Source organism: Diospyros lotus, chromosome 12 (genome assembly GCF_014633365.1).
Source record: "Diospyros lotus cultivar Yz01 chromosome 12, ASM1463336v1, whole genome shotgun sequence".
In the NCBI taxonomy this organism is placed as follows: domain Eukaryota; kingdom Viridiplantae; phylum Streptophyta; class Magnoliopsida; order Ericales; family Ebenaceae; genus Diospyros; species Diospyros lotus.
Window position 1 is genome coordinate 34,843,684 of NC_068349.1, and position 25,822 is coordinate 34,869,505.

Here is a 25,822-nt window from a genome sequence, read left to right on the forward strand (position 1 = left end):
AATATTCTAATAAAAAAAAAGATAATAACATAAATGTATGTACAGGCTTAATCTTATTACTGTCACATAGCAGAAACTTATTATTTTGGAGAAGTAAGATTTCCACAGTGGACTCATTTTCCAGTCTTGTCTATCCGAGTCAGTATTATTCTGAATGCCATTGGAGAGCACATCATTGATTTGAAGCTATAGTATGCCATATATAAACATATATAAAAATACATATTCATATATATATATATATATATATTCCTATTGCCTTTTAATGTAAGTGATGGCCAATCCCCTGCTTGATAGTACTTGTGCATTTCAACATCTGCCAAAAAAAATTATCATCTTACAATGCAATAAAGGCTCACCATTCAATCACTCACACACAACATCAGAGTAAAAGGCAATTGTCCTCCTTTGACAGTTCTGAATGCTAAGCAGTTCCACATCAAAAACCTCAAATTGCTTTGCACTGAAAAAGGTGGAAGGCCCAACCTGTACAACACAAACAAATTTCTCTAGTCATCCTCTGCTGAACATAATCTCTTGCATTCAATGTCACCATGGGAAAGGGTGTGAAATGTTTGTTAGACACGCAAGCTATTCAAATGAATGTACGGAGATAAGGATGTTAAGATGGATGTACAGACATACGAGAAAAGATAAAATTAGAAATGAGATTATTCGTAATAAAGTAGAAGTAGTGTCAATCGATAAGAAGATGAGAAAGACTAAATTAAGATAGTTTGGTCATGTGAGAAGGAGACTAAGACACGCTTATGCGCGGAGAGTTGATGAAATGAAACAACTAGTCAAAAAAAGCGGTAGGGCAGACTCAAGAAGACTTTGAGAGAGACATTAAAGTTTGATATGAAGTGTATGAGTCTAAATGAAGATATGACAAAAGATAAAAATACATGGAAGTCTAGAATTCATGTAGCCGACCCCATATAGTGGGATAAAGGCTGGATATGTTATTGTTATTGTTGATGATGTAAGAACAAGACTAAAAGAGACTCTTGTGAGGAGAGTGAATGGAATGGAATAGGTATTTAGCAAAAGAGGTAGATGAAGACCAAGAAAAATTCAATGAAAAACTTTTAGGCTTGATATGAGTTACAAGGAGCTAAAAGGATTTAAGCTTTTTGGATCCCTGTATTGCACAGGTTTCACACTAGTTTTATAATACAACAGTCTAGCTAATCTCCTAGTTACACGGTGTGGATAAAACTGTATCCCAAAGACCAGGGATAACATCTACCTATTCAAACTATTTCAAATGTATAACACAGGGCTGAATTTGGTTTGTTATCCTAACATCCCCCCACAAACTCTACTGGGTGGGACACACAGTAAGTTTGGACTGGAGCAACTTGAAGCGTCCCAAGCTGAAAGCCTTGGTGAAGATGTCAGCAATCTGATCAGCCGAAGATATATACCGAACCACAAGGTCACAGCGATGAACTTTCTCACGAACAAAATGATAGTCCACCTAGATGTGCTTTGAGCGTTGATGAAAGACTAGATTTTGGGTCATATAACCTGTGCTAATGTTATCACATAATATCATCAGAGCTGAGGAGAGAGAAATACCAAGTTCCTGAAGCATCTGCTAAAGCCAAACAAGCTCGGTTGTGGCAAAAGCAATACCACGATACTCGGCCTCAGTACTAGAACGGGCAACAACAGATTGCTTCCGAGATGACCAACTGATGAGGTTGCCACCATAAAATATGGCATATCCATGAGTAGAGTGACGATCATTAGGATTACCTGCCCAATCAGCATCAGAGAAGGCAGTAAGAACTGAGTGAGATGCGCGACGAAGTAATAAGCCATGAGAAATAGTTCCACGAAGATAGCGAAAGATCCTCTTTACTGCTTTCCAATGATGACACATGGGGCGATGCATGAACTGACAAACCCGATTCACTACAAAGGATATATCGAGTCGAGTAATAGTAACATATTGTAGGGCACCAACAACACTACGAAATAAAGTCGGATCAGACATGGATTCATCGTGCTCCAGAAGTTGAGATGCAGTCTCAGCAGGAGAAGGAACAGGTTTAGCATTATGCATTTTATATTTCTCCAAAAGATCCTGGATGTACTTGTGCTGACAGAGATGCAACCTAAAAGAAGTGCGAGAGACTTCAAGCCCCAAGAAATAAGAGGGAAAGCCGAGATCCTTGATGGAGAAGAGACAATCAAGAGTGTGAACAAACTCATCAATAAAGGCAGGATCATTCTCAGTCACAATTATGTTATCAACATAAACAAGGACATAAGTTGATAAAGCACCACAGAGACGTACAAATAAAGAAGAATCAGTATGACAAGACGAGAAGCCGAGTTGAAGGAAAGTATCCTTGAGCTTGTCAAACCAAGCTCGGGGTGCCTGCTTGAGACCATAAAGGGCCTTATGAAGCTTACATACATAATCAGGACGAGATGAGTCCACATACTCAAGGGGTTGCTTCATAAACACGGTTTCTTTAAGCTCACCGTTCAAGAAGGCATTATTGACATCCATTTGACGCAAAGTCCAACCATGAGTGACAGCCATGGATAATAAAAGTCGAACAGTGGTAGCCTTAACAACAGGACTAAATGTTTGAAAGACATCAATCCCGGGCTGTTGACTGAAGCCTTGTGCAACTAGGCGAGCCTTATACCGTGCCACCGAGCCATCTGCATGATACTTAACACGAAACAACCACTTGTTACCTACTATGTTAGTGTTCAGAGGTTTAGGGACAAGACTCCAAGTTCTATTACGTTGAAGGGCGGAGTATTCATCATGCATGGCGGCATGCCAGGACGGATCTTTGAGAGCCTGAGAAACGATTCCAGGAACAGTAGGAGATGTGGTGGTGGCATGAAGGACTCGAGGCTTGAGGTGTCACGTTCGAGCACGGGTGATCATTGGATGGATTGAGTGCGAAGCAGGGCGAAGGTGAGACGGGGCTGGGAGATCAGTGGGCTGAGAAGACTGATCGATTTGAGATGGTGAGTTGGGCGGGGCACTAGGTCGAGGGATTTGAGCAGCAGGTGGAGATGAAACGAATGGAGTAGGGTTAGGTGAGTGCCGAGAGGACAGTGGAAATGGAGCACCAATAGAGACAAATGGTGGGTGGGGATCATCATGTCTCACTGCTTGATGTAGCAGATCAAGAGAAGCAGAGGGCGGGGAGACTGTAGGGACAGATGGTAGTGGTTGAGCGAGGGAGCTATATGGGAAGAGGGATTCATCAAATATGACATGACGGGCAATGTAAACACGAGATGAAGAAGGGTGTAGACACAAGTAACCCTTGTGTTTGGAGCTATAGCCAATAAAGATACAAAGAGTGGATCGAAAGGCTAGTTTAGTAGAGTTATAGGGTCAAGTATATGGGAAACATAGACAACCGAATGTTCTTAGGAAGGAGTAGTCAGGTGGTGTATGAAAAAGAACTTGATGCGATGAGGAGTGATTGAGAACAAGTGTAATAGTATAGTTGATGAGACAAGCAGCAGTATGGAAAGCATGCTCCCAAAGGGTAAAAGGTAAATTTGCATGGGCAAGAAGGGATAGACCTTTATCAACTATATCTCGATTTCGTCGTTCCACAGCCCCGTTTTGTTCTTGTGTATGAGGGCAAGACAACCGATGACCTATGCCAAGTGTATGAAGAGATCGAGACACATTACGATATTCACCACCTTAGTCAGTTTGAACAAATTTAATTGGTAATTGAAACTGAGTTCGAACCATAGCATGAAAGGAGCGAAAAAATGTCAAAAACTTGGGATTTGTGCTTCATAAAATAAATCCAAATATGCTTAGAGTGATCATCAAGAAATTGAACATAGTAGTAATTACCATTAAGAGAAGGCACAGGGGCAGGTCCCCAAACATCGGAATAAATAAGATGAAATGGAATACTAGATGGTTCATGCGAAAATGGTAAATGACCACGATGGGCTTTGCCAAGTTGGCAAGATCCACACATATCGGGAAACTTATGAGATGAAACAGGTAAAGAGAAACTAGAAACAAGTTTCCTAGTAATGCGCTCATTGGGGTGGCCTAACCGAGCATGCCATCCATGAAGATCGGTTTTGACACCTAGAAAGACACTTGGAGATGGAGAAGCGACGGTGGATGGAACTTTGTAAAGGCCATTTTCAAGATGTCCCTGGAGGAGCGGAAAGCCCTGAGAAGTTTTCACAACACATGAGTTAGCAAAAAACTCAATGGAAATGTTATTATCTTTTGTCAACTGTGAAACACTCAAGAGATTTTTCAATATCCGGGGAACACGTAGCATATTAGAGAGAACAAATGGTGTATCATGTGTTAGTAAAGTAGATGACCCGACATGGGTGATAGGTAACTTCATACCATTACCAACAACAACAGTTTTCGGTCCGGTATACTCGCCATGGATGGATAGATTATTGAGATCGACTGTCACATGATTTGAAGCACCCGAGTCAAAATACCAGGAGTCGGCTTGTGACTCCAGTCCAGCCAACATTGCTGAAATTTGGGGCGCATTCTCCGCAACATATGCGTGATCAAACCTGCTATAACACTGAATAGCAGAGTGCCCAAACTTAGTACAAATTTGGCATTGAATTTGCTGCCTATTGGTACCTTGTTGTCGCCCATGGGGACCCATATGTGGGTTGATCGAATGGTGTTGCTGTTGTGGGTAAGACCTTCTGCCACGTCCTCTATATCCACGTCCACGTCCACGATAGCCTCTGGAGGAATTATTAAAATGCTGTTGAACAGGACGTCCAAAATTGGAAAAATGTATGTTGGGCAGTGAATTTCCATGGGTGGCATTGGCCACGTTAGCTTGTAGCAGATTGGTTCGAGACCGCTCCAAGTGCTCTTCTTCTTGCAATAGCATACCCAATAAATCTTCAACTGACACGAGATCGTTTCGAGTGAGAATTGAAGTGTAGAAGGCCGAGTATTTGTCTCCGAGTCCCATTAGAATGTACCCAACCATATCATCAGAAGGTATGGGTTGTAAGTTAGCGGCGAGTGTATCAGCAAGTCGCTGCTTTTGTTCCACATATTCAACCATAGATTTGGAGCCCTAAGTAAGGGTTTGAAGTTGCATACGTATTTGCATCACACGTGCCCGAGTTTGAGACTTAAGGATAAGCCAAGCATCCCTAGAGGTTTTAGCATTGGTAATATTACCTAATAGCCGATCACTGATTGTGGATCGGAGCCAAAGGAGAACCAGCTTGTCTCTTCGTGGGCACAACGTGGTGGAGGTTGGTGTTGCGAAAGCGGCGGACATAGAGCCAGAAGATGCTGATTGTGTAGCAGGTGGGTCATTGAGTATGAAGGACTCCAATTCGAATGCCTCCAACGCAGCCTTCACCGTTGCGCTCCACACATAGAAATTATCATGGTCTAACTTTATTGAAACTGATGGGAATGACAGTCCCATGTTTTGGATAGGTGACGCAGCAGCTAGAGGTGTTGTGTTAGCTAGGTTTGACGCCATGAAATTGGTTGTAGAGGGGACGGTGTTTTGGATCGAAGTGGAGGAGCCGATTAGGCTGTTATGGCTCTGATACCATAAAAGGATTTAAGCTTTTTAGATCCCTGTATTGCACAGGTTTCACACTAGTTTTATAATACAACAGTCTAGCTAATCTCCTAGTTACACAGTGTGGATAAAATTGTATCCCAAAGACCAGGGATAACATCTACCCATTCAAACTATTTCAAATGTATAACACACGGCTGAATTCGGTTTGTTATCCTAACAGGAGCTCATAGATAGATAAACATGAATAACAAACTAAAATTCATGCAGACAATAAATTGTGAGATTAATGCCTTGATCTGTTATTCGTATTGTTGTATAGGCAAACTGATGAGTTATGTATGGCTCAGCAAGAAACTCTGAATTCTCTAAGATCTAAATTTGATATAACTTTGCATCTATTACTCTTCAAAAAGCTTCAAGCATATCCATATTGAAACCTTGATCTCGAGCGGGGCATTAGCTCTGAGTGTGATTCCTAAACAGGATTCATCTGAAGAAAACAATATTTTTCTTTTCGTTGATTCAACCAGTAAGTGGAACAAAAGATTTTGTGAGATGTGAAAGGTAATAATTTTTGGACATTCTGCGAGCTATGTCCAAAAGGGGATAATGATCTGTTGTAGCTTACACATTGTTAGGAGTACATTGAACAAACAAAACAACAGAGTAGATATCAAAGTTGTAAGATATCCTAGCACTGCAGAGGAGAGTGAATTAGGAAGCAGAAAAGGAAATTCAAAAGCAATAAAATGGCATTATATTGGGTATTGTTGAGTATGAAAAGAGAAAACCGAAAAAGCAATCGTGAAGAACCATGTGGCCAAAAAAGCAATAGTGTAGAACTATGTGGCACTTACAGGGGGTCCGAGTTCTGGAGGGATAATTAATCTCCTTTTACCTCCAGGTCTCATGTCTTGAATTCCTTCTTCAAATCCTGCATAGTTTATCTTCATTTTTAGATACTTTATCTCGCTGCTCATAATGGGAGAGTAGGAAGTAAGAAAATGTTGATGTCTGCAATGTAGTTTTGAAAACCTGGGACAAGAGCTTTAGTGCCCACTCGGATTTTGGCAGGAGAACCCTGTAAGTAGGTGCTGTCAATACGCCTGCCCGATTCATTATAACCAACGTAGTGAAAAGTCACCTGCAGAGAAAACTCAATCCAGTAATGCATGCAGGTAATGGTTCCAACATATCAGTATTCTTGTTTTGACATAATAAAGATCATTCTACCTTCTGACATTAAAATCAGTTAAGATTGCATTTGGATAGGGTCATTTGACCCTGTCATTTCGTTGTCATTCAGAATTTGGAATCCTAAATCCATTGTTTGGTTATATAATTGTTGGAAGCATTTGGATTTGGGTGTCCAAATCCAAAATCCAAGGTGGATTTGGACACAAAAAATAGAAGGATTCGAAATGACACCTACATAGATGTCTTTTCAAATTAAAAAATTTAAAACGGAAGTATTTCAAATAATAGAAGTTAAAATGACAAAATTTAAAATCCCTTTATCAGGTTTAGTTCAACCAAACAAGTTCAACAATTCCAGCACAAAACAGCAAAACATGACTAATAAATAGAACTTGCACTGAGCTTAAAATAAAAAGTGTGGATTATGTTATTGTGAGACTTTGAAGATAAGTTATTTCAAGAAAATATCAATGTAAATATCTTGGATTAATTATCCAAAAACACAGTGAGATTATTGTGAGGATATTACTCATATAACCAAAGCAAGATGGTCAAAATGGGGAAGTGTCCCTAGCATTTTATGATATTGTAAAATTCCTTCAAAGTTACAAGGAAAGTTTTGTTGGACAGTTTTAAGACTAGTTCTGTCGTTTGGCAGAGAATATTGGGCAGTAAAATACTAACATATGCAAAATATAATGTCAAAGTGACTCCTGTTGAGAAAAAGATATGTGAGACATTAATAAGATGGTATAGCCATGTTAGGAGAAGACAAAGAGCAGAGCGGATAGAATGGATGACGTTTGTAGAGAAAGAGGTAAAAGAAGACCAAGGAAAATTTTGTGGAAAATTCTTAAACAAGCATAAGTTATAATGACCTTATTGACGATATGGTCATAGACATAAATGATTAATAAATTAGAACTTATGTTGCCAGCTGCACCTAGTGGGATTATGGCTTGAGTATGAGGGCTACACATAGTAACAGCGGAATTGGGTAAAGCAGCAAGATTAAAATTTAGTGATTGTTAACAAGGCCAAGCTCATTTGACAATAGAATACAATCAAGGAGTAACTTTATTTTTAATGCTGAATTACGGGTTCCACAGGATGCATACAAAGCAAATTAGGGAGAAGGAAAAGCAGAGATTCAGTTGTTCAAATATTTACAAACATTTTATTGACAATAGAATAAAGAAAAGCATAAGTGCAAAAGATTTTACAGGAAGGTTTTAGAGATCCAATATAAACAACAACAATAACAAAAAAAAAAAACGATATTTTGTCTAGAATTCATGATAAGAAATACAAGTCAAAAAATTGGCCATCAAGATTGTGATATTGTTGTTTAATGGCCATCATACCAGGCAAAACAGTCCTAGTAACCTACTTCCAAGAAAGGTCAGTGTTGCTTCGCCCCCCTCCCCATATCAATAAATCTGGAAAAAAAAAGGAAAAAAGAAAAGAGGATTGCATATCAAACACCACCACCACCACCAATAACAATCACAAGCTTTGATCTCACTAGGTGGGCTCAGCTGCATAAATTTTACATTTCCAATAATCTTTACCCATGGCCATATCCTCTACAGGCCATTATATTTTATGTAATGTTTAAGGGTTCCAACAAGTTTTATTTGGTCGTCATCCCCTCTTTTGCTACAAAGTTCCTCCACTTCATCCTCTTGCCTCAAAAGTGCAAAACAGGATATAATGGCCATACACCATACAGAGGGTATGATCATGGTTGGAAGTCTATCATACATCTCCGATCTCCAGAATGTTCAAAACAGTGATATTGATGCAAGAGTTCACCAAAAAAAATAAAAAAATCCATTACTTTTAAAAATATTAAAAAAAAGTAAAAAGGGAAAACCTGTTGACCATCTTTTGGGCAATCACCTTCACCAACTTCAAAATCCCGGTATATAAGGCCCGAGTCACTTTTTACATAGTTTTCTGATGTCACTACTTTTACCTGAAAACCTGATTTAAAAGCAAAAATTGTTAGTTGGCAAGTAATGGAACTTCTCATGGAATCAGTAAATCATCAACGGGAGGACAAACCTTCTCTAACAAAATTGGGGAATTCTTCGGGTGCATTGTTTTCCTTCTGTACCCGCTTATTCTGTTCTAGTAAGCGTTTTTCATCATATGGGTTTTTAATTTTTGGCTTTCCAAGTGAAGGTGATGTTGGAAACAAGCCTAATGTCAGAAAAACAAAAAGAAATGCCCGCCTCAAGTTCTGCCTATAATGCAGAGCATCTCCATTCTGGTCTCTAGCCATGCATAAAATGTTTTCCATCAGCAACTAAAACAATCCAAATTGTAAATAAATCTTGGAAATAAAACTGGCACCAAATAGTCAGTCCTACCCATCATCCTTTATGTTGCACCTTGAGAAAGAACATGCAAGCAGCTTCTTTCGGAGAAAAGGAGGACCAATTGTGGGAAAGGCTGAAAGTATTCTGTGATTTCTGTCTACACAAATGCAAATCAGAGAACAAATGAGCAGACAGAAAAAGGTCAGTTTTCCTATAAGACTGAGGGACATTGAAAATGAAGAATCAATGTCCATAGTTTTACATAGTTTTAAGAAGCTAAAAAAAAAATTCTCATTTGGTTTGGAACAGGGATAGGATGAGATTAACTACTAGAGAGAATGGCATGCTTACAGAGTAACCACTCAACCTTGATTACTGTAATAATGCATTTATTTTGTCTCTTCATCCTACCTTCTATGCCAGAAACAAAAAAGGGAACATGAAAGGCATTCTAGTTTAAGATGGAACGGTTCAAGGATTCCTCCTATATTAAGGCAAATAATTTCATGTGGCATATACAAATAGAGGGAAATGGTCTAAGACGAGGTCCTACAACAGCATTATCCTTAACTACAGTATAATTGTCAAAGATTAGAGAAGGAACATTAGTATTTTCAATGTATCAAGTATTAGATAATTAAGAAACAATATTGGGGCAAAATGAATGTAACTGAAGGATGCTAAGGTGAATGTGAGGTAAAACTAGGATGGAGTTGGGTAGGGGAGAGCAAAAGTTGGGTTTACCCGAACTTGTCAGTTTGGTTCGGTTTTTTTTTTTGCATCGGTTTGGTTCAATTAATTTTTCTCAAAAGTTCGATTTTCAGTTCGGTTTTTTGGTTGAAATAACCAAACTAACCGAACTGACTGAACTTTAAAACGATGTTATTTTGATATTTATAAAACGACGTCATTTTCTTCAATTTTGTGTGTTTTCTATCGATTTCTTTGGGTTTTTTGCGTTTCTTTGGTTTAAATCGGTTTGGTTCGGTTCAGTTTATATGGTTTGGGTTTGGTTTTTACGGTTATCAGTTAATTTAGTTTTTCAGGTTAATTAGTTGGTTTGGTTCGATGTTGCTCCCTTGTTCGATTTAATCGGTTAGTGGATTTTAGTTGGTTCGGTAACCGAACTAACCATTTGCACACCCCTAGAGTTGGGAACAAACAAATATGTGAGATGGTAGAGGTAACCATCTACTGAAAAAAAAATGAGAGAAAATTGATAGAGATGGTTTGCTAAATGCCCCCATACAGTACAGGTGGCATATGTACTAGAGGATGAGGTAGGGAGATCAATACTAATTTAGGTAGAGATGGTAAATAAATGCATGAGTCAATTATTCTTTAACCAAAATCATGCATTTGATAGAGTGAAATGTATGAAATGGACTCATGAACTTGAGTCCAAATAGTAGGAAAAAAAAGAGGACTTGGTTAAGTCAACTTGTATAATTATTTAATTAGTAATTAAATGTGTATGTAACGACTTCACATTGAACTACCCTGACCCTGAGGACTTGCAAATTTTAATTTAAATACGTACAAAAACGACCCTCCCCCAACCCCTTGATAATGTGTAAATTGTCATGGATGGTAATGATAAAATGCAATAAAACAAACAACACAATAATATTAACATAAAAAATGGGAACAAAACCCCTTGATAATGTCAGTGCAGATATATGATATGCACTCCAAATCATCAAAGTTCGCAAAACTGATTTAAGGGCAGAGATTTTCTTGCAACCTAGGGAAAAAAAGAAAAATGACTGAAAAATTATACCCAGATGGAAATGGCAAGTTATAATATAAGAAAAAGGATATCATCACTCGGAGGAGCAAAGCCATTGGCATTGTGATTGCACAATCGCAATATGAACTATAAACAATGAAATCTCACTAAGCAAGATTAAAAAATGGCAGAGCGGAGATAGGTGGTAATGATGAAGTTACAAGATTGCTACACACTGACATGCAGTAAATCAAGTTTGTTTGTTTCAATACAGAGCATAACTTTTTGAGAAAGAAAGCTTAGCTTGGTTGTGCAACATAAAGATGATACCCAGATCTTTCTTATCCCTTAAACCATGAAATTCATATAATTTCCCAGGAACCAAACAAGAAACACCAAAGAGAGAGAGAGAGAGAGAGAGAGAGAGAGAGAGATTACAAGGAGAAAATTGTGTGGGAAGAAGACAAAGTGTTGATGAGGTAACCAGACTGGACATGGCTTTGTGGGTGAATTTTGGCTCTTCGTCGCTGCCCTTCCTCTTCTTCTTCTTCTTCAACTTCAGCCTGGTACTGTCTCGGCCGAGCTTTATCTTCTCAGTGACAAAATATCATTGGAACCCCTACACTTCTGTTTTATTAAAATACGAAAATATCATTAACATCCCCTCAGATTTCAGAAATATCTCCATTCTGTCAGTTGATGACTTACATTTTAATTAAGTAAATACTTACTTTTATTTATATTTATATATCATATTTATTTGATATTTGTATTCTTAATTCTTGAATTCCTTAAATTGAGTGTTACATTCCTAAATCACCTTGCAATATATCATTTTTACAGTTTCACCCATAATTATGCTTTTTTAATTAATTAAAGAAGCAATATTATAACACAAAAAATAAATTCAGTACCCATTTTAATACCAACTAAAACTTAAACATCAACTTAACGTTTGCCCCCAAATTTGATTAAGGGCCTTAATTATATTTTATAAATCTCATTAAACAGCTTTATTTTTAATTAAAAGGTAAATTTAATAGTAACTTCTAATATTTTTTTAATAGTAAAAGAGACCTTATGCTTGTTAAAAATAACAAAGATTATCCTTAAAAATTAGTATAAATTAACAATTATACCCCTCTCTCTTCCATCCACTTCTCTCAATCTCTCGTGTATCCTAAAAAATCTTTATAGGGACCTCTCTTAGGTATCTTTTGGAGGCTCTCCTAAATACCCTCTCAGAAATTTCTCTTGGGTCTAAAAATATGTCAATTAGTCTCTGAAATCTTCGTTCAGAAATTCATAACATACAATTTTGAAATACTCGGATGTTTTTCTAATTGACAGTCTTAATCTTTATATAAATAAGGAGTGATTTCTCTAATTGAGATATGATCAAAATTTCACTCAAAGTATATTTCTATTACTTTTACATACTCTCCCAGAGATTAACTTAAGTATCAAAAGTCCTGTGCGAGAGACACTTCACACATTGACTATTTTTTGTTTTGCAGGTTTTTCGAAGATTATAATCTCAAAACATATATTCTTCTTCAATAACAAATTTATTATCATATCTAGACAACAATACATATATATTATTATATAAAAATAAAAATTCAAAAACAATCTCTAAGCAAATAAAAACAATGCTAACATATTTAAAGTGTTACAACCACATTAAAATTGGGATTTCTTGTCCTCTATTTGCAAAGTGTTTCACTTCGTTATTTGTTTGCTATGACAATCAACAATAGCTCTAATAATTGTGAAATTTATTTTAAAATGAAACTTGAAAAAAGAAAAAAACAAATATTAATTGTAAGAAAATCATTTGATAACATCTTCAACCCGAGCATTAGCATGGATCCAACTTGAACCCAACAAATTTGCTAGGTTGGATGTGCAATCAAATCTGTAGGGTTTGGACAAAGTTTGATTGGCCAACAAATTTCTGATGGGGTTCAAGTTCAAACCTAAGAGATTGCTAGGTTCTATCTTAAACCCAGATTTAATCCTCCATTGTTGATTGCAATTGAAGTTGAATTTGTGGAGCTGAGTTTTGATGTGAATGTTCAAATGTATGTGACAGAGAAAAAGGGTTACTTAGGGTTCAGTAAAGATGAAAATGAGAAAGAGAAAATGAAAGGAAATTTGACGGTTGTATGTTAATAGCAAGAGAGAGATTACAACGTGATATTAAAGGTTGAGAATAATTATTACAGATATATGACTCATAAAAGGTACTTTGTGAAGTTATAACCTAACCTTTCGAGGTGATTATTACAACTTACCTTATAATTAAAGCAAAAGTTACCTTGCTTTCTCTTAAAACTGTTTACCTATTTTTTCTTCAGAAGAAGCAGATATAGTTAGTTCCATTGCGACCATAAAAGAGTTGGAAAAAGCAATCTTGAAATCAGTTAAATGGATGTTGCTCTACCCAGAATCAAAGAAAACTGGAACAAAACAAAAATTGTAAGCATAGGCAGCTTCTCTCTCTCCAATCAATCACCATGAACCTGCATCTTCTTCCCTTGATCTGGCTGAAGAATTACATATAACAAGCCTGCATGGAGAGACAAAATTCAAGCCAAAAGCTCATATTGGAGTTGCACAATCTTTAGTCAGCTCCACTCATCACAATAGTCATGGCAAATCATAATCTAATTCATTACGTACAAGAATAGGAGTGAAGAAGAGCATCTCTGAGCAACACACGCACACACAAGAAGAAAGGAAGAAGAAGACCATCTCTTTCCCAAGTTCCCTTACGCAACATTTGTGTGTACTCTATGTATAGGCTTTGCATTTGATATTTCTCTGTGCCTGGAGAGAGTCGAGTCAACTTGCATTATAGTTACTTGTGTCCCTAGCTCTCGGCTGGGTAAGCCCTAGAACAGCATAATCCTATCTTCGAGGCAGAGAAGAGCGCCAGAGGAGTTCAGAAGACGTACATTATTACTCATCTGGCTGTTGCTGTGATTAACTAAAACAAAAATGTAAAAGACCATGCTTGATCTCCCTGGCTGGTTATGCCTGCTTCAATAGACCTGAACATTGACACCAATACTTCCCAGCTGATCCACGCTCACTGAGCTCCTAAGTTTCTTCTTTGACGTTTTCTGGCTATAGCATCGCAGCCACAGGCATGAAAGCCTGGTGATAGCAGCCTGGCTGGCAAACTGAACCCTACAAGCAAGGCTCAGCTCTGCTAACGACTCATTACCTACTAGACCTGAGTCACGGCTTCCATCATACCCATCAAGATCTGATTCAGTTACCATCACTACAGAGGCATCATCAAAGGATGCAACATTATGTTTTGCCAGGAAGCCTACTATTTTTTCACTGGAAATGTTTGTGTCAATGTTGCTTTCATCTCTTTTCACCTTGTGAAAATAGTAGTCTTGAACAGCCTGCATGAATCATAGTTTAAAGCAAAAGGCTGGATAATTAATCTTTTTCATTACAAGAAATCACATCCATACTCAAATGAATAAATAGGCATTTGTTATGCCAGCACAGAGGCAATAAAGCAAATTATAATTGACTCGTCCTGTCTTATCAAACCAAGAATTATGACCAAGCAAGAGGTTGGGCATCTATTTGTAGATTATCATGTCAAAAGATGTTCAATGACTACAGGCAAACATCCTTTCCTATCTTTTCATTGAGAAAACAAAGCAACGACAGAGGGAGTTCCCTTCATCAAGCAGTTGCTTTGTCACTGGACTCCAGTGACCATAAAGATGGAATAGGCATTTTCACAAATAAACCCGAAGGAGCAGTTTCATGCATAAATTAATAAATTACCCCATGCACTATCCGCCACTTAAAATGAAAACAACTTTAAAGGCACACAGCCATGGTCCCAGATTTGCCATGATTGACCCCAAATCATGAACATAACCCTTTCATTGGCAGAATTTAATGCATAAATCATAGGCACTTCAGGGATTGGCCAAAAATAGCTTGAAATATAAAGCTTACGCATCAACAGCATGCTGCACTATCATTTGTTAAATTTCCAGGACAACTTCAAATTGAAACATTCTAAAACTAACATATGGCACAAGAAACATGCAAACCTGCCACTGGGAGGATGCCAGGAGTACCCTTGGTCTAATGGACCTCACATATGCAAATGCAACCTCTGGTGCCATCTGCTTGTGTTCCACCTATTTTAGAAGGGAAAATCCGATTAAAGCAACTTCCAAAAAAGTAAATAACTAAGTGATTAGGGTTATGTGATGCATACCAAGTAACATAAAACAATAGTTGTGCTACGGCCCCGACCAGCCTTACAGTGGACATATGTTGTTTTGCCACAAGATGCATTCTCTTCATTAATGAAATGATATGATGTCAAGAAAAACTAATTTGCATTTGGAAACAGAAGATGAAGATTCTTCAAATGAAAAGGAAACCCAGCAGAAAAGAGTGAGGACAATTAGACCAACTACTTATATCATGTATGTCAGACATGGTAAGCAAAAGGAGATGATGAAAAGCCAGGAAGAACCCCCCGCCCTCCTCCTTCCACAAGTCATATGATAGCACATCAGCACATCAAAGTACAGAAAGAACATTATTTATTCATCAGGGAGAGAAACAAACATCAAAAGATCACAAACAAACAAAAGAAAAGAAAGTGGGGCATCAGTCAACAGAATTTTTTGGCTTTTCCAGGGAAAGAAAGAAAAAAGGTTACAAAGACTATTCATATGGATTTGAAAATGCAGTCAGATGGGAGAAACTGCAAATTCTGAGAAGGAACATAAGCTATGATGTGCAAGATTTGAGGTTTTCATTCTACCAAAATGCTCTAGTTAGTGGAAGCTGATCTTCACACTCTTAAATGTAACCATTATAGTCTCATGAAATTTAAAGCCCCATCTTTACTAGCTAACCAGTAAGGGGAGACATGCGCCCTATTGAACAAAAAGTGAATTGAGTAACTTGCCTTATTTTGTGTACTTTAGAAACTTTGTAAAACAGGGATGCATGTGAAACTTGAGAGGGATGATTACCATGGATGAAGTCTACAGCTTTGCAAATATCTACATATGATGGTGCAAAAAGATAATCTCTGGTAGGAATCACCAAATGATCAATGTTGTTAGTCTGCAAAAGCACATAAAATAATAGAAAAAGTCTCAATAAGCACACCAAAGCAAGTTTGAGAGACCAGGATAAATGACAGAATGGAAGGCACTTCATATTCTCATCTCAAACTCAAGCAATTTATTTCCCTTTCGTTTTCCTTTTCCTTTTCTAAGTTTGCTTTACTTCTGACGTTACAGCTTATGGATATCTCACCAAGTTTGAAAAAGAGAAATATTTGATTAAAGCACATGCAGATGCAGTCGCACGATTTGTCCAATTCACAGTTGATTCTTCTATAATCTCAATTCACCATATATATTCGACTTGATTTCTATATGAATTGAGTCGAATCGTACGATTTGGCTCATGAATCGTACAATTCTAATAACAGTGCTTCATAGTTTATATATGTACTAAAAAAGAATTATTAAAAAAAGAATTAACTCCTAATCACCAACCCAATATGCAACTACATCAATTCATTGATAGTTCATTTGCAATGACATTATTGCCAATAAAAATGGAGTGCCATACAATGCATGCATGGGATTGGCAAGTTTAACAAAAGCCACAAGTTCTTTGCATAGGCTTAAAGGAGGGTCATTCTCCATTCCCTAAATTACAAGAAATGCCTTTAACTTTGAACTATTCACTCATAGGCCCCTCAAAAAAGTCCACATTGCTCCCCAGCAGTTATTTATCATACAAAGTTTTTTCCCCTTCATGGAGAGGGGATACAGAAAATTTTCTAGGTTAGACTTGCTAACATGTCAATCCACTTCATACATCCAATTATGCAAACATGACACATTTAACCAAGGAGGTATAGAATCTACCAGCTTCAAAACAACCTACATGAACCCAGCTGGACACTTTAATTTTTTTGATACACAATATTTTGCTACTTTGAATAAAAAACAACATTTAAGAGGCTCACATGATATAAAGATGCTGGGACCAAAGTCTCATATGACTCATTTAGTGTGACCACTCCAGAAACACCAAGTTCTTTCAACCGTGGAACATCAGCAGGAAATGGAACGGCACCTAACAAAATAAACTGGCAGCAGAAAAAGTTAGCACACAAATTGCCAAAACAAGACCTACTGCATGCATTGCACAATGCTGCACCTAAGAACCACAATGGTAAACTTTGAAACAACCTTTATACCGCAGAAAAACATATAAGGCAAGGAATAATATGTAACGTTCATTGAATGAGCATGCATTAACATGAAACTAGCAAATAAAGTGCAAGAAAACTAGCAATCCCAGTTATAGTCGAACAGTCAGCAGGGTCAATTACCCAATGGTACCTGATCTATATCTAATCCGATAAAGAGATAAGACATTGCAAATTAGAGAATACTAAAATTTTTAGTTTCTTTTTGCAACTTGATTATTTTAGATCTCCCAATAGAATATTTATTGTCTCTAATTTCGAATGGTCTCCTTGCACCTGTTGCTTCTTACATGATCTCCTTTTGCATAACTCGTGACTACAAAATGATTTCACTTATTATTTTACACGAGTTATTTCCTTGTGTATGCCTGATATAGTGCCATGCAGTAACAGTCTTAATTCGAGTGAATTAGAAATCTAACCCATATCAATAGGATTAAATGGTTGACAAACACATTTATTTTTATGAAAAAAGGGAAAAATAATATAAATAAGGTTTTGTTCCATTTTGATCCTCATCCACTTCCTAACATCAAAACTTGAAGAAGGAATTAAGGCTATCGAGAAAATGAAAGACAGGATTAATAAAATATGGATAAGTATTAATAATAAATGAGTAAAGTGTAACATGGAAAGAAGACAAGGTTTAATGAGAAAGTATACCTCATCAACCCTATCCCACCAGCGGAACTCAGACTGAATCTTGTTCCTCACAACATTGTACAGCAACGTTGGATAGAAAAGGACACGAGCCCCTGCTCCAACCAAAACCTGCTTTGCCTCTGAAACAGCCAAGGCGCGGCGATAATGATCAGCAGGAAATTGCTCTTCCACCCCAGTTTCAAATTCCCCCACCCCCACCTTCAGTTCCTCAATATGCATGCCTCCAATATGCGCCCTCACCAATTCAACCAATTAGTGAAATACCCTTTAAAGCTAGCCTTCCTCAATTGAACTAGAGACCACTCGAACGGCAAACTGGAAAGAGAAATACAATCCCTCCAACCAAATGACAACAAACCCTAACCTCACCTTCCTAAATTGTCAAAATCAGACCAAAAACTCCAATCAAATTTGCAGGAATCGTAACTAGAAAATGAAGCCAGTCCACCACGATTCGCCTCGAACCGAACAAAACAATTCTGAATCGAAATACTAATAAAACAACAGAACCCTGTAATTCTTATACTTCAAAAACCCTAGAAATCAACCCATGAATCCAAGGTACACGAAACAAAAATAATAATAACAACAACAACAAGAACCCACGAACCAGCTCAATTAAAAACTATACTCAAACAACAAAGATCGCAATTTGTACAGCAAACCTTGAAAAACAATTCGATTCAAGAATGCACATGTTCTTCGCCCCATTCAGAAAGAACGGGAATGGGTAGATTTGGCAGGGATTATCCCCGGACCAGAAGCAACACGAAAGGATCGCTCCATCCGAAGCAATAAATAGAATTCGACGAATCTCTTCTCTCTCACTCTCTCCCTCCGGCTTTCCTTTTCTCTCAACAAACACCAGCGGAAATGGGAGGAGGGAAAGGACAGATATAAATTTATAATAATAAAATATTCAATTTAACATATTTTTACAAAATTGTCAAAAAAAAATCAAATATGTTTTTAACAAAATTCTAAAAAAAATTGTTGATTATTCTATTCCATCAAAATAAAAAAATAAAAAATTCTTAAAAGTCAGACAGATTGACAGACAGGCTTACGGAATAGAGGTAGAAAGACTAAAATGCCCTCGCCCATATTACATTGCACTTTTTTCAATGTAATGTGAGTGGAGGCATTTTAATCTTTTAACTCTCATTCTATAAGCCTGTTTATCAACCTATTTGGCCCTGAAGAATGATTCATCGAACAAAATTAAGGGCAAGAAAAATAAAATATCACTAACTAAATATTGATAATACAAAAGTGATATAACTGTAACTAATTTCAGAACATTTGACACCTATTTATAAACATAAAATCATCTATAGATGAACACAAAAAATCATATTCTAATAAAAAAATGATGCATGAGCATATTCCTTCAAATGAGATAAATCTCACATAAAATTAAATTTGACAATATTATAATTACAGTCAAATTCGAAATCATAATCATGATCAAATTAAGAGTCCAAATTTCAGTTAAATTTGAATTTTGGATCACAATTGTAACATTAATAATTTTAATTTTTTTAAATAAATATGTTTAATGGAATATTTTGAAAATTTAAAGTGCCACACCACTTTTTTAATAAAGTATAAGTATATTTTTATACATTCACCACATATATTTATGTGAATGTGCATGCACATTTTTATTTATAAATATACATACATGTAAATATATTTTAAAAAAATAATTTATTCATTTTGGCATGAATAAATTAAAAAATATTATCATTATAAAAAAGTCGTCTTATATTTTTTATCAACCAAACACTAAGGCTATGTTTTTTTTGCGTTTTTAATTTTTAATTTTAAATTTATTTTTAATTTTTTATTTTGATAATTTGTTTTCAAAAACTTAAAATGTGTTTTTTTTCATTTAAAAAAATTATTTTTTAAAATAAAAAATTAGAAAATGCGTTTACTTTATAATTTTGAGAAAAATATTTTTATTCAATAAATTTGATTATTAAATGATAAAATTAACTCTTTTTAATAAAATTTTACTATTAAAATAAAATAATAAATTTGATTAATAAATTATATACATCTAGTGATAATTTATATTAAATATTATTATATATAATATGTGTAATACACTATATGTTATCTTATATTTTAAATTATAATATAGATATATTATATTTTTAAAATTTTAAATAAATATATAATTTTATTTTTAAAATTTAAGAATAATTTTTTTCTTTTTTTTCCTTCTTTTCTTTTTTAGAGCCAAAACTTAAAAAATAGATTATGTTTTTTATGTTTTGAACTTAGAAATTGTTTTGGCTGAAAACAACAAAAACAACATTTGTTGTTTTGAGTTTTCTTTATAATTTTTTTTTATTTTTGAAAATATATTTTTAAAAATGACAAAATAAAAGTATTTTCATTATTTTAAAAAATTGAAAACTAAAAATAACCTAAAAATAACAAAGAGAACATAGCCTAAAATTTTGAAACAATATTTTATAGTCAAATAAACAGAGCCTAAATCACATTTAAAATATTTTTAGGAGAGAATATCTCTTTCAAATTCCTTTTGATTTAGTGAATGGCATTCGTAGCAACATTTTATTCATGGAATATCATTTGATAGCAATAGATTCTATCACTTAATATTAAATTTTTATTTATTATTGTTTTAAAGTATTAAAAATAAAAAATAATTATATATATAACTACTTGTATTTGTGAGAACACAATGATTATTCCCCCTCAAAGCTATACTAAAATAAGCAATGGGTCAATGTTCTTGCATTAGGATAGTTCCTAACCCATTCCTCGATGCACACTCTACTACAAACAACAGATGAAAATTTGGTAGTTAAAACTAGAGAGGAGAACTCTAGGTTAGCCGAGCGCCTCACTTCTTAAGTTTTGAGTTCATAAGTACGAGCTAACCCGATAGTAGTAGTCAGACTTTATGAGTTTTGGGCTCATAACCTATCTTTCAACCCACTAATAAAACACTTAGCTTATTGTTTGTCTATCAAGGTGTCAGCTTGTGCTAGAAGCCTCTCAAACCGAGTTTGATAGTCAGAAATAGTACCTGTCTATTTAAGCTTGCATAAGTCTCCAAAAAAATCTGCATATTCCATATCAACAAACCTCTCTAACAATCCTACCTTCATTCATTCCCAAGTAACCAAGTTTCCTTGATTTTTGCATCATTGGTATCATAATTGAGCATCTTTTTTCTAAGTGGTAGGCTGCTAACTTGACTTTGATCTGCCAATGTTGTCCCTTGGAATTCAAAGAATTGTTCCGCTCGATAGATCCATAGGGTCGGATCATTTGAACCATCGTAGTAGGGAAAATCAAGCTTTGCAAACTTGGGAGTCACCAATCCACCTGCGTTCCCAGCACCACCTTTTCCATGTGGTCCCCGATTCTTATTGATGGACCCTTCTTCCAACAATCTTAACTGGGAGTTCATTGCCCCCATTAGTTCTTCCATTTGCTTAAGGAGCCTTTCTAGACCTGACCTCAAGTTCTTTATCTGAGCTTCAAGTTGTTGGACTCGTTGCTCTTTGGCCATCTCGAGCTTTGATACCAAATTGTTACGTACTTGATTGATGGCACGACCACGGCCCCGCCCTTGGACTATGATGTTGAGGCGAATGGATTAACAGATTCGAAAGAAATTTAATAGCAATAGTCAAGAGACAAGTTTTGGAAATGTTTTCTTTTCATATTCTTCATTGCGTATCAACATTGAAATTTATAGCAGAAAGGCTAACATCTTAGAGAGAAACTAGCAACAATAGCTAGAAAATAACAACTAAATAGTTCATGCCCGCTAATTCTTGCTAACCCACTAACTCCATTGATTATTGCTAACCCACTATACAATTGAAAATATTTAAGTTAATAAACTGAAATTAAACAAACTAAATGTTGACACATAACATGTTTTCCCTTTATATAGATTGAATGAGACAAGATATTTAGAGTTAGGATTGTTGAGATTTGCTTTAGGATTCTCACATTTGCCTATTATTAAAAAGTGAAATCTCTTATTTGAAAATTAAATAAGGATAAATCTATTAAATTTAATCGAGGTTAATCTTTTAGATCTAGATTTAAGTCGGACCCTTACGAGTTTGAATTTTGGACACTTAGCAAAGTTTGATTGGCTTCGTTTGAAAGATATTTTCATAATTTTGCTATACCACATCAAAATATTAGTTGAGTCTAAGTTAGACCATCAAAATTAAAAACTCAATCCATCTTACCTTCCATGAACAATATCAAAATCCCATTGTATAATGCTCATTTGCTTTGTTTGTCCTTAGGGCCCAATTGAGTTATAACTAAAAGGCCCACCACACCAAGTGCAACTAAAATTGGGCCCAACTCAAAAACTTAATGGGCTTTTAGTTGAAAGAAAATGCCCAAGCCTTGTGTTCAAATCTCTTTTAGGGGTGACTCCAAATACACAATTTGTGAGTTATTATTATGTGCTTGACAAATTTATTTGTTGTAGACTCGAAAGGGTTTTACTGATAGAAGAAAAAAGAAAAAAAAGGAAAACACATGCAAAATTTAAACTAATGAAAACAATGTAAGATTAACTCTAGAATAAATTATATCGACCTTCGAGTTTAAAAAAAAATCAAATATTAATTAAAATAAAATAATTATCTCGAAAGTGTTTTAAAAAGTTATTAATACTAGGGTTACAAAAATAATAGATCCTAGTAGTTAATCATGAAAGAATCATTCTAATCTTAGTTACCTATCTATATTAGAATCACATAACTACTAATTAGTGCTAATAACATAATTTTTTTCTAAAACTAACAACTTAAGTACTAATCATAAAATCCCTCAAAGTAGTGCAAACGATTCACTCCACATGCTCGAGAACTTGGGTTATTGCAAGATTGAAAGACTAAATCTGCCTTCATGTGATTGTCGATAATCTGTATATATACTCATCTGCATGTCCGCCCAGTCCTAGATGTGAGAGTCATAGTTTTTCAGGAGAATAAAACGGTTCTAACCAAAGATTATGTATTGATAGTAGATCTCTCGTGTTTCTTACATTAAAAAAAAAAATACTAATAAGTAACTAAACAAATAAATGATTCAAAAGAAACTCGAGCCCAACAAGAAAACTCAGATGTATTGATCGAAATGAGATGATCAATTTCTTGCAACTCTCTTTGTATCTTCAAATATACTTTATATTGGAGGTATGTCTGCACTCGACAACAATTAAATACTTGGAGAAACCGACTTACGAGATACCTTCTTGGTTACACGAACTAAAGACTTCCATTGCAACTATGGGCGTCATTAGTGCACGAATCTCTCCACTTTATTAGGAGTGTGCAAAAGCCATGTATGAAGCAGCTAACTCTGTTCCAACGTATCTACCAACCAGAAGCTAAAAACCATTCGATCGCCTGAAGGATGAGATTTTCTGGAGCCTAATCTGCTCTTTGAACTTGGCTATGAATTCCCCAGCCTTCCTGTCAACCTCTGAAGAATAAAGCTCCGAATCGTCGACATTCTCAGCTTGATCTCCTTCTTCTTCGTCTTCTTCTTCTTCTTCTTCTTCAATTTCTTCTTCTTCTCCGACTGAAGCGTGGACAATCTCAGACCTGTTCTCTGGCTCTGCCTTTTCCACATCAATGGAGGGCAGCTGCAAGCTTTGCTTCCCAGAAATTTGATCAAGATTTTGTTCAAAAATCATGTCAAATTCTGCGGTTTCTCCAATTTTACTGGCATTTGGAACACTTTCCCTCGCTCTAATTGTTCTAACTGATTTCCCTCTTGGCAAAGGCTTCATGAAAGCTGATGCTTCTGCTTTCGCCTCAGTATTGGTGGATTCTCTCATGCTCTTGCTGAAACTCTTCAAGTTTTCGCCGCCATTTCTCTGCGAATTCACCTCTGATAAAGAGCCAATGCTGAATCGTCGAGTGCTCTTACTGAGCAGTGTTGCTTCACCGGATCTGAGACTTAGAGTTGGTGCTGATTCTGAACTATCCTCTGTTTCAATTGGTTCCAGTTCGGGGTTTCGATCTTTGGCCAAAACAGTGGGTGGGGATGGGGATGGAGATGGAGACGATGCTGGTGCTTTCTTAGGGGGAGAAGGCACAGAACTGGATTGGGAGAAAATTGGGGACCAGAAAGATTCTGATTTGAGATGGTCAATTTCAGATTTCTCAGCTTTCACATCATCCTTCACTTCCATTCTACTAATTGATCTTGAACGCCAAGGGATTGGAGAAGGTAAAGCAACATTTTCCTCCAAAATGGTGGGATTTAGCCCTCTAATTTTCCCATCTCTAGTTTCATCAGAATTATTAGAAGAGCCCTTTGAATCTGAACCAGACCCATCTCCCCTAGGATCAGATTCAGGAGAATCATGGTCCACAATTCTTGATCTGAGGCTCCTCACAGGCAAGTTCAATGGTTTGAAATCAATTATTGGCTTGGGATTTTCCCACTCATCGAGAACACAACCATTTTCCCACTCATCGAGAACACAATTTTCCTCAGAAACATATACCAAGGACTCACCTTGAAAGTGCTGGGAGTTCCATGTTTGGCTCAACTCATTTGGGAAAGCTATAGATCTAGAGATCTGGAGCCTTTTCTCATCAGACCCACATGGATTTTCGTAGCCATCTTCAAACATGGAGGAAACATGGAAAATTCCCGAAAAATATGACCTAGAGATGTCGAGTTGAGGCTGGATTTCAGCGTCTGTTTCAGAGCTTATTCTGCCAAACAAGCCGTAAGAGACGGCAATGCCGATGAAGAGCAGGTGGAGAAGCTCCCAGAGCTTGGTGAGCCTGGTTTGGGCGATGGATTCAGGGGCTTGGGAAGGGAAGAGAGCAAGAAGAAGAAGAAGGATGGCAACCAGGAGAAGCCGGGAAAGAAAGGGAGAGAAAGACTTACTTGGCTTGGGATGAACTTTGGATTTTGGTTCTAAATGGGGTTTGTTGAATGGCTCTGGTTCCGCCATTGATGAATCGGAGATGAGCTTCCAGTTGAATTGGGTGTCTGATCAAGAAGACAAGGAAAGAAGACTTCGGAGCAAAGGAAAGAGAGAGAGAGAGAGGGAGAGAGATTGATGGGGGAAAAGGTGGCCATGGGAGGGAGCAGAATTCAAAAGGTATAATTATTTTACCGTTTATCTGAAATGACGAAACTACCCCTGTATTATTATTTGATTGAAAATTAACCATACTTCCTCTTAAATTTAAAATTTCTCTTATTAATGCCCCCAAAGTTTAATTTGATACTATGTGTGACACTCAAATAACTCACATCAGGGTTGTCCATTGTGAATACACATCAATGGGTATGGATAAGTTCAGTCGTTCCATTTTATAAATCCTAAAAGGAGATGACGATTCTATGGTATTTTAAAAGTTCTTCATGAATGTTTGATAAAATGCGAGATGATCGGTACAATTAAATCGTGCCGGATTTTTCAAACTCATACTAATGTTTCATTTGTCCGTTCTTTGTTAAACATAAAAAATAATTATTAAATATTTAACTTTATTAAATCCACAAAGAAAGAAATATACTTATCTTTCAACATCAACCTAAGCCACCATATATATATATATATATATATACACACATGTGTACATACATACACTGGCCTAGAAGACAAAGCAAACTGCATCACAACAAGCCCACAACATTCCACTAATCAGCCTCGATGATACTAATTAATCTTTGAGATTCTGATAATTAATTCTAGCTAATCAAGGGTTTGGGTGACCCGGGTGGCTTACTTTATTCGGGTTTGGATCCGTCGGGTTAGGTGGCGACGTATTAACGAAAATCCGGTGGCCGCCGGTGGACGATCCGCCGTCATGAACATATTTTCCATGGCTTTGGTTTTCGTTGCCGCCTCCGGCGACTCCTTCTTCAACGTCCCCGGCAGGCGATAGGTCGCTTAAAAGTCGGCGATCCTTTAGAGAAAGCATTCTTGCGTTTGCATGCAGGGCTGCTGGGATCAAAACTAGGGTTACGAAGAGCGCAACCTGCAAGGTCTTCATTCGTAATT

The 25,822-nt window shown here is 36.4% G+C and overlaps 3 protein-coding genes across 4 annotated transcripts; all 3 read right to left on the reverse strand.

The window, feature by feature from the left end:
- Window positions 1-218: 218 nt before the first annotated feature.
- LOC127813981 (peptidyl-prolyl cis-trans isomerase FKBP20-2, chloroplastic) lies at window positions 219-11,414 on the reverse strand. Its single transcript, XM_052355175.1, has 7 exons — window positions 11,247-11,414; window positions 9,131-9,236; window positions 8,823-9,034; window positions 8,632-8,741; window positions 6,594-6,702; window positions 6,416-6,492; window positions 219-486 (listed from the first exon to the last, which is right to left on the reverse strand). The coding sequence occupies exons 1-7, from the start codon at window positions 11,302-11,304 to the stop codon at window positions 367-369; spliced, it is 792 nt and encodes a 263-aa protein (XP_052211135.1). The 5' UTR covers window positions 11,305-11,414; the 3' UTR covers window positions 219-366.
- Window positions 11,415-12,972: 1,558 nt separating this feature from the next.
- Window positions 12,973-18,638, reverse strand: LOC127813976 (phosphatidylglycerophosphate phosphatase PTPMT2-like). 2 transcript variants are annotated; one of them, XM_052355168.1, is made up of 7 exons: window positions 18,432-18,638; window positions 17,767-18,139; window positions 16,858-16,980; window positions 15,845-15,938; window positions 15,073-15,155; window positions 14,903-14,992; window positions 12,973-14,230 (listed from the first exon to the last, which is right to left on the reverse strand). In XM_052355168.1, exons 2-7 carry the CDS (start codon window positions 17,983-17,985, stop codon window positions 13,856-13,858), a joined length of 984 nt encoding a protein of 327 aa, XP_052211128.1. In that variant the 5' UTR covers window positions 17,986-18,139; window positions 18,432-18,638; the 3' UTR covers window positions 12,973-13,855. The 2 variants fall into 2 exon arrangements, with proteins under 2 accessions (XP_052211128.1, XP_052211127.1); XM_052355167.1 differs by having other exon boundaries at window positions 17,767-18,638.
- Window positions 18,639-22,753: 4,115 nt separating this feature from the next.
- Window positions 22,754-24,904, reverse strand: LOC127813971 (uncharacterized). Its single transcript, XM_052355151.1, has one exon. It carries the CDS (start codon window positions 24,761-24,763, stop codon window positions 23,177-23,179), a length of 1,587 nt encoding a protein of 528 aa, XP_052211111.1. The 5' UTR covers window positions 24,764-24,904; the 3' UTR covers window positions 22,754-23,176.
- Window positions 24,905-25,822: the final 918 nt, after the last annotated feature.

Coding starts and splice junctions, on each gene's coding strand:
- LOC127813976 (XM_052355168.1), bottom strand. CDS start 17,985: ATGCATATTGAGGAACTGAAGGTGGGGGTGGGGGAATTTGAAACTGGG. Junction 14,993..15,072: donor CTATTGTTTTATGTTACTTG/GTATGCATCACA, acceptor CTTCTAAAATAG/GTGGAACACAAGCAGATGGC. Junction 14,231..14,902: donor TGGCATCCTCCCAGTGGCAG/GTTTGCATGTTT, acceptor TGATTCATGCAG/GCTGTTCAAGACTACTATTT.
- LOC127813971 (XM_052355151.1), bottom strand. CDS start 24,763: ATGGCGGAACCAGAGCCATTCAACAAACCCCATTTAGAACCAAAATCC.
- LOC127813981 (XM_052355175.1), bottom strand. CDS start 11,304: ATGTCCAGTCTGGTTACCTCATCAACACTTTGTCTTCTTCCCACACAA. Junction 9,035..9,130: donor TGCAACATAAAGGATGATGG/GTAGGACTGACT, acceptor ATGCATGGCTAG/AGACCAGAATGGAGATGCTC. Junction 6,493..6,593: donor CACTAAAGCTCTTGTCCCAG/GTTTTCAAAACT, acceptor TAAACTATGCAG/GATTTGAAGAAGGAATTCAA.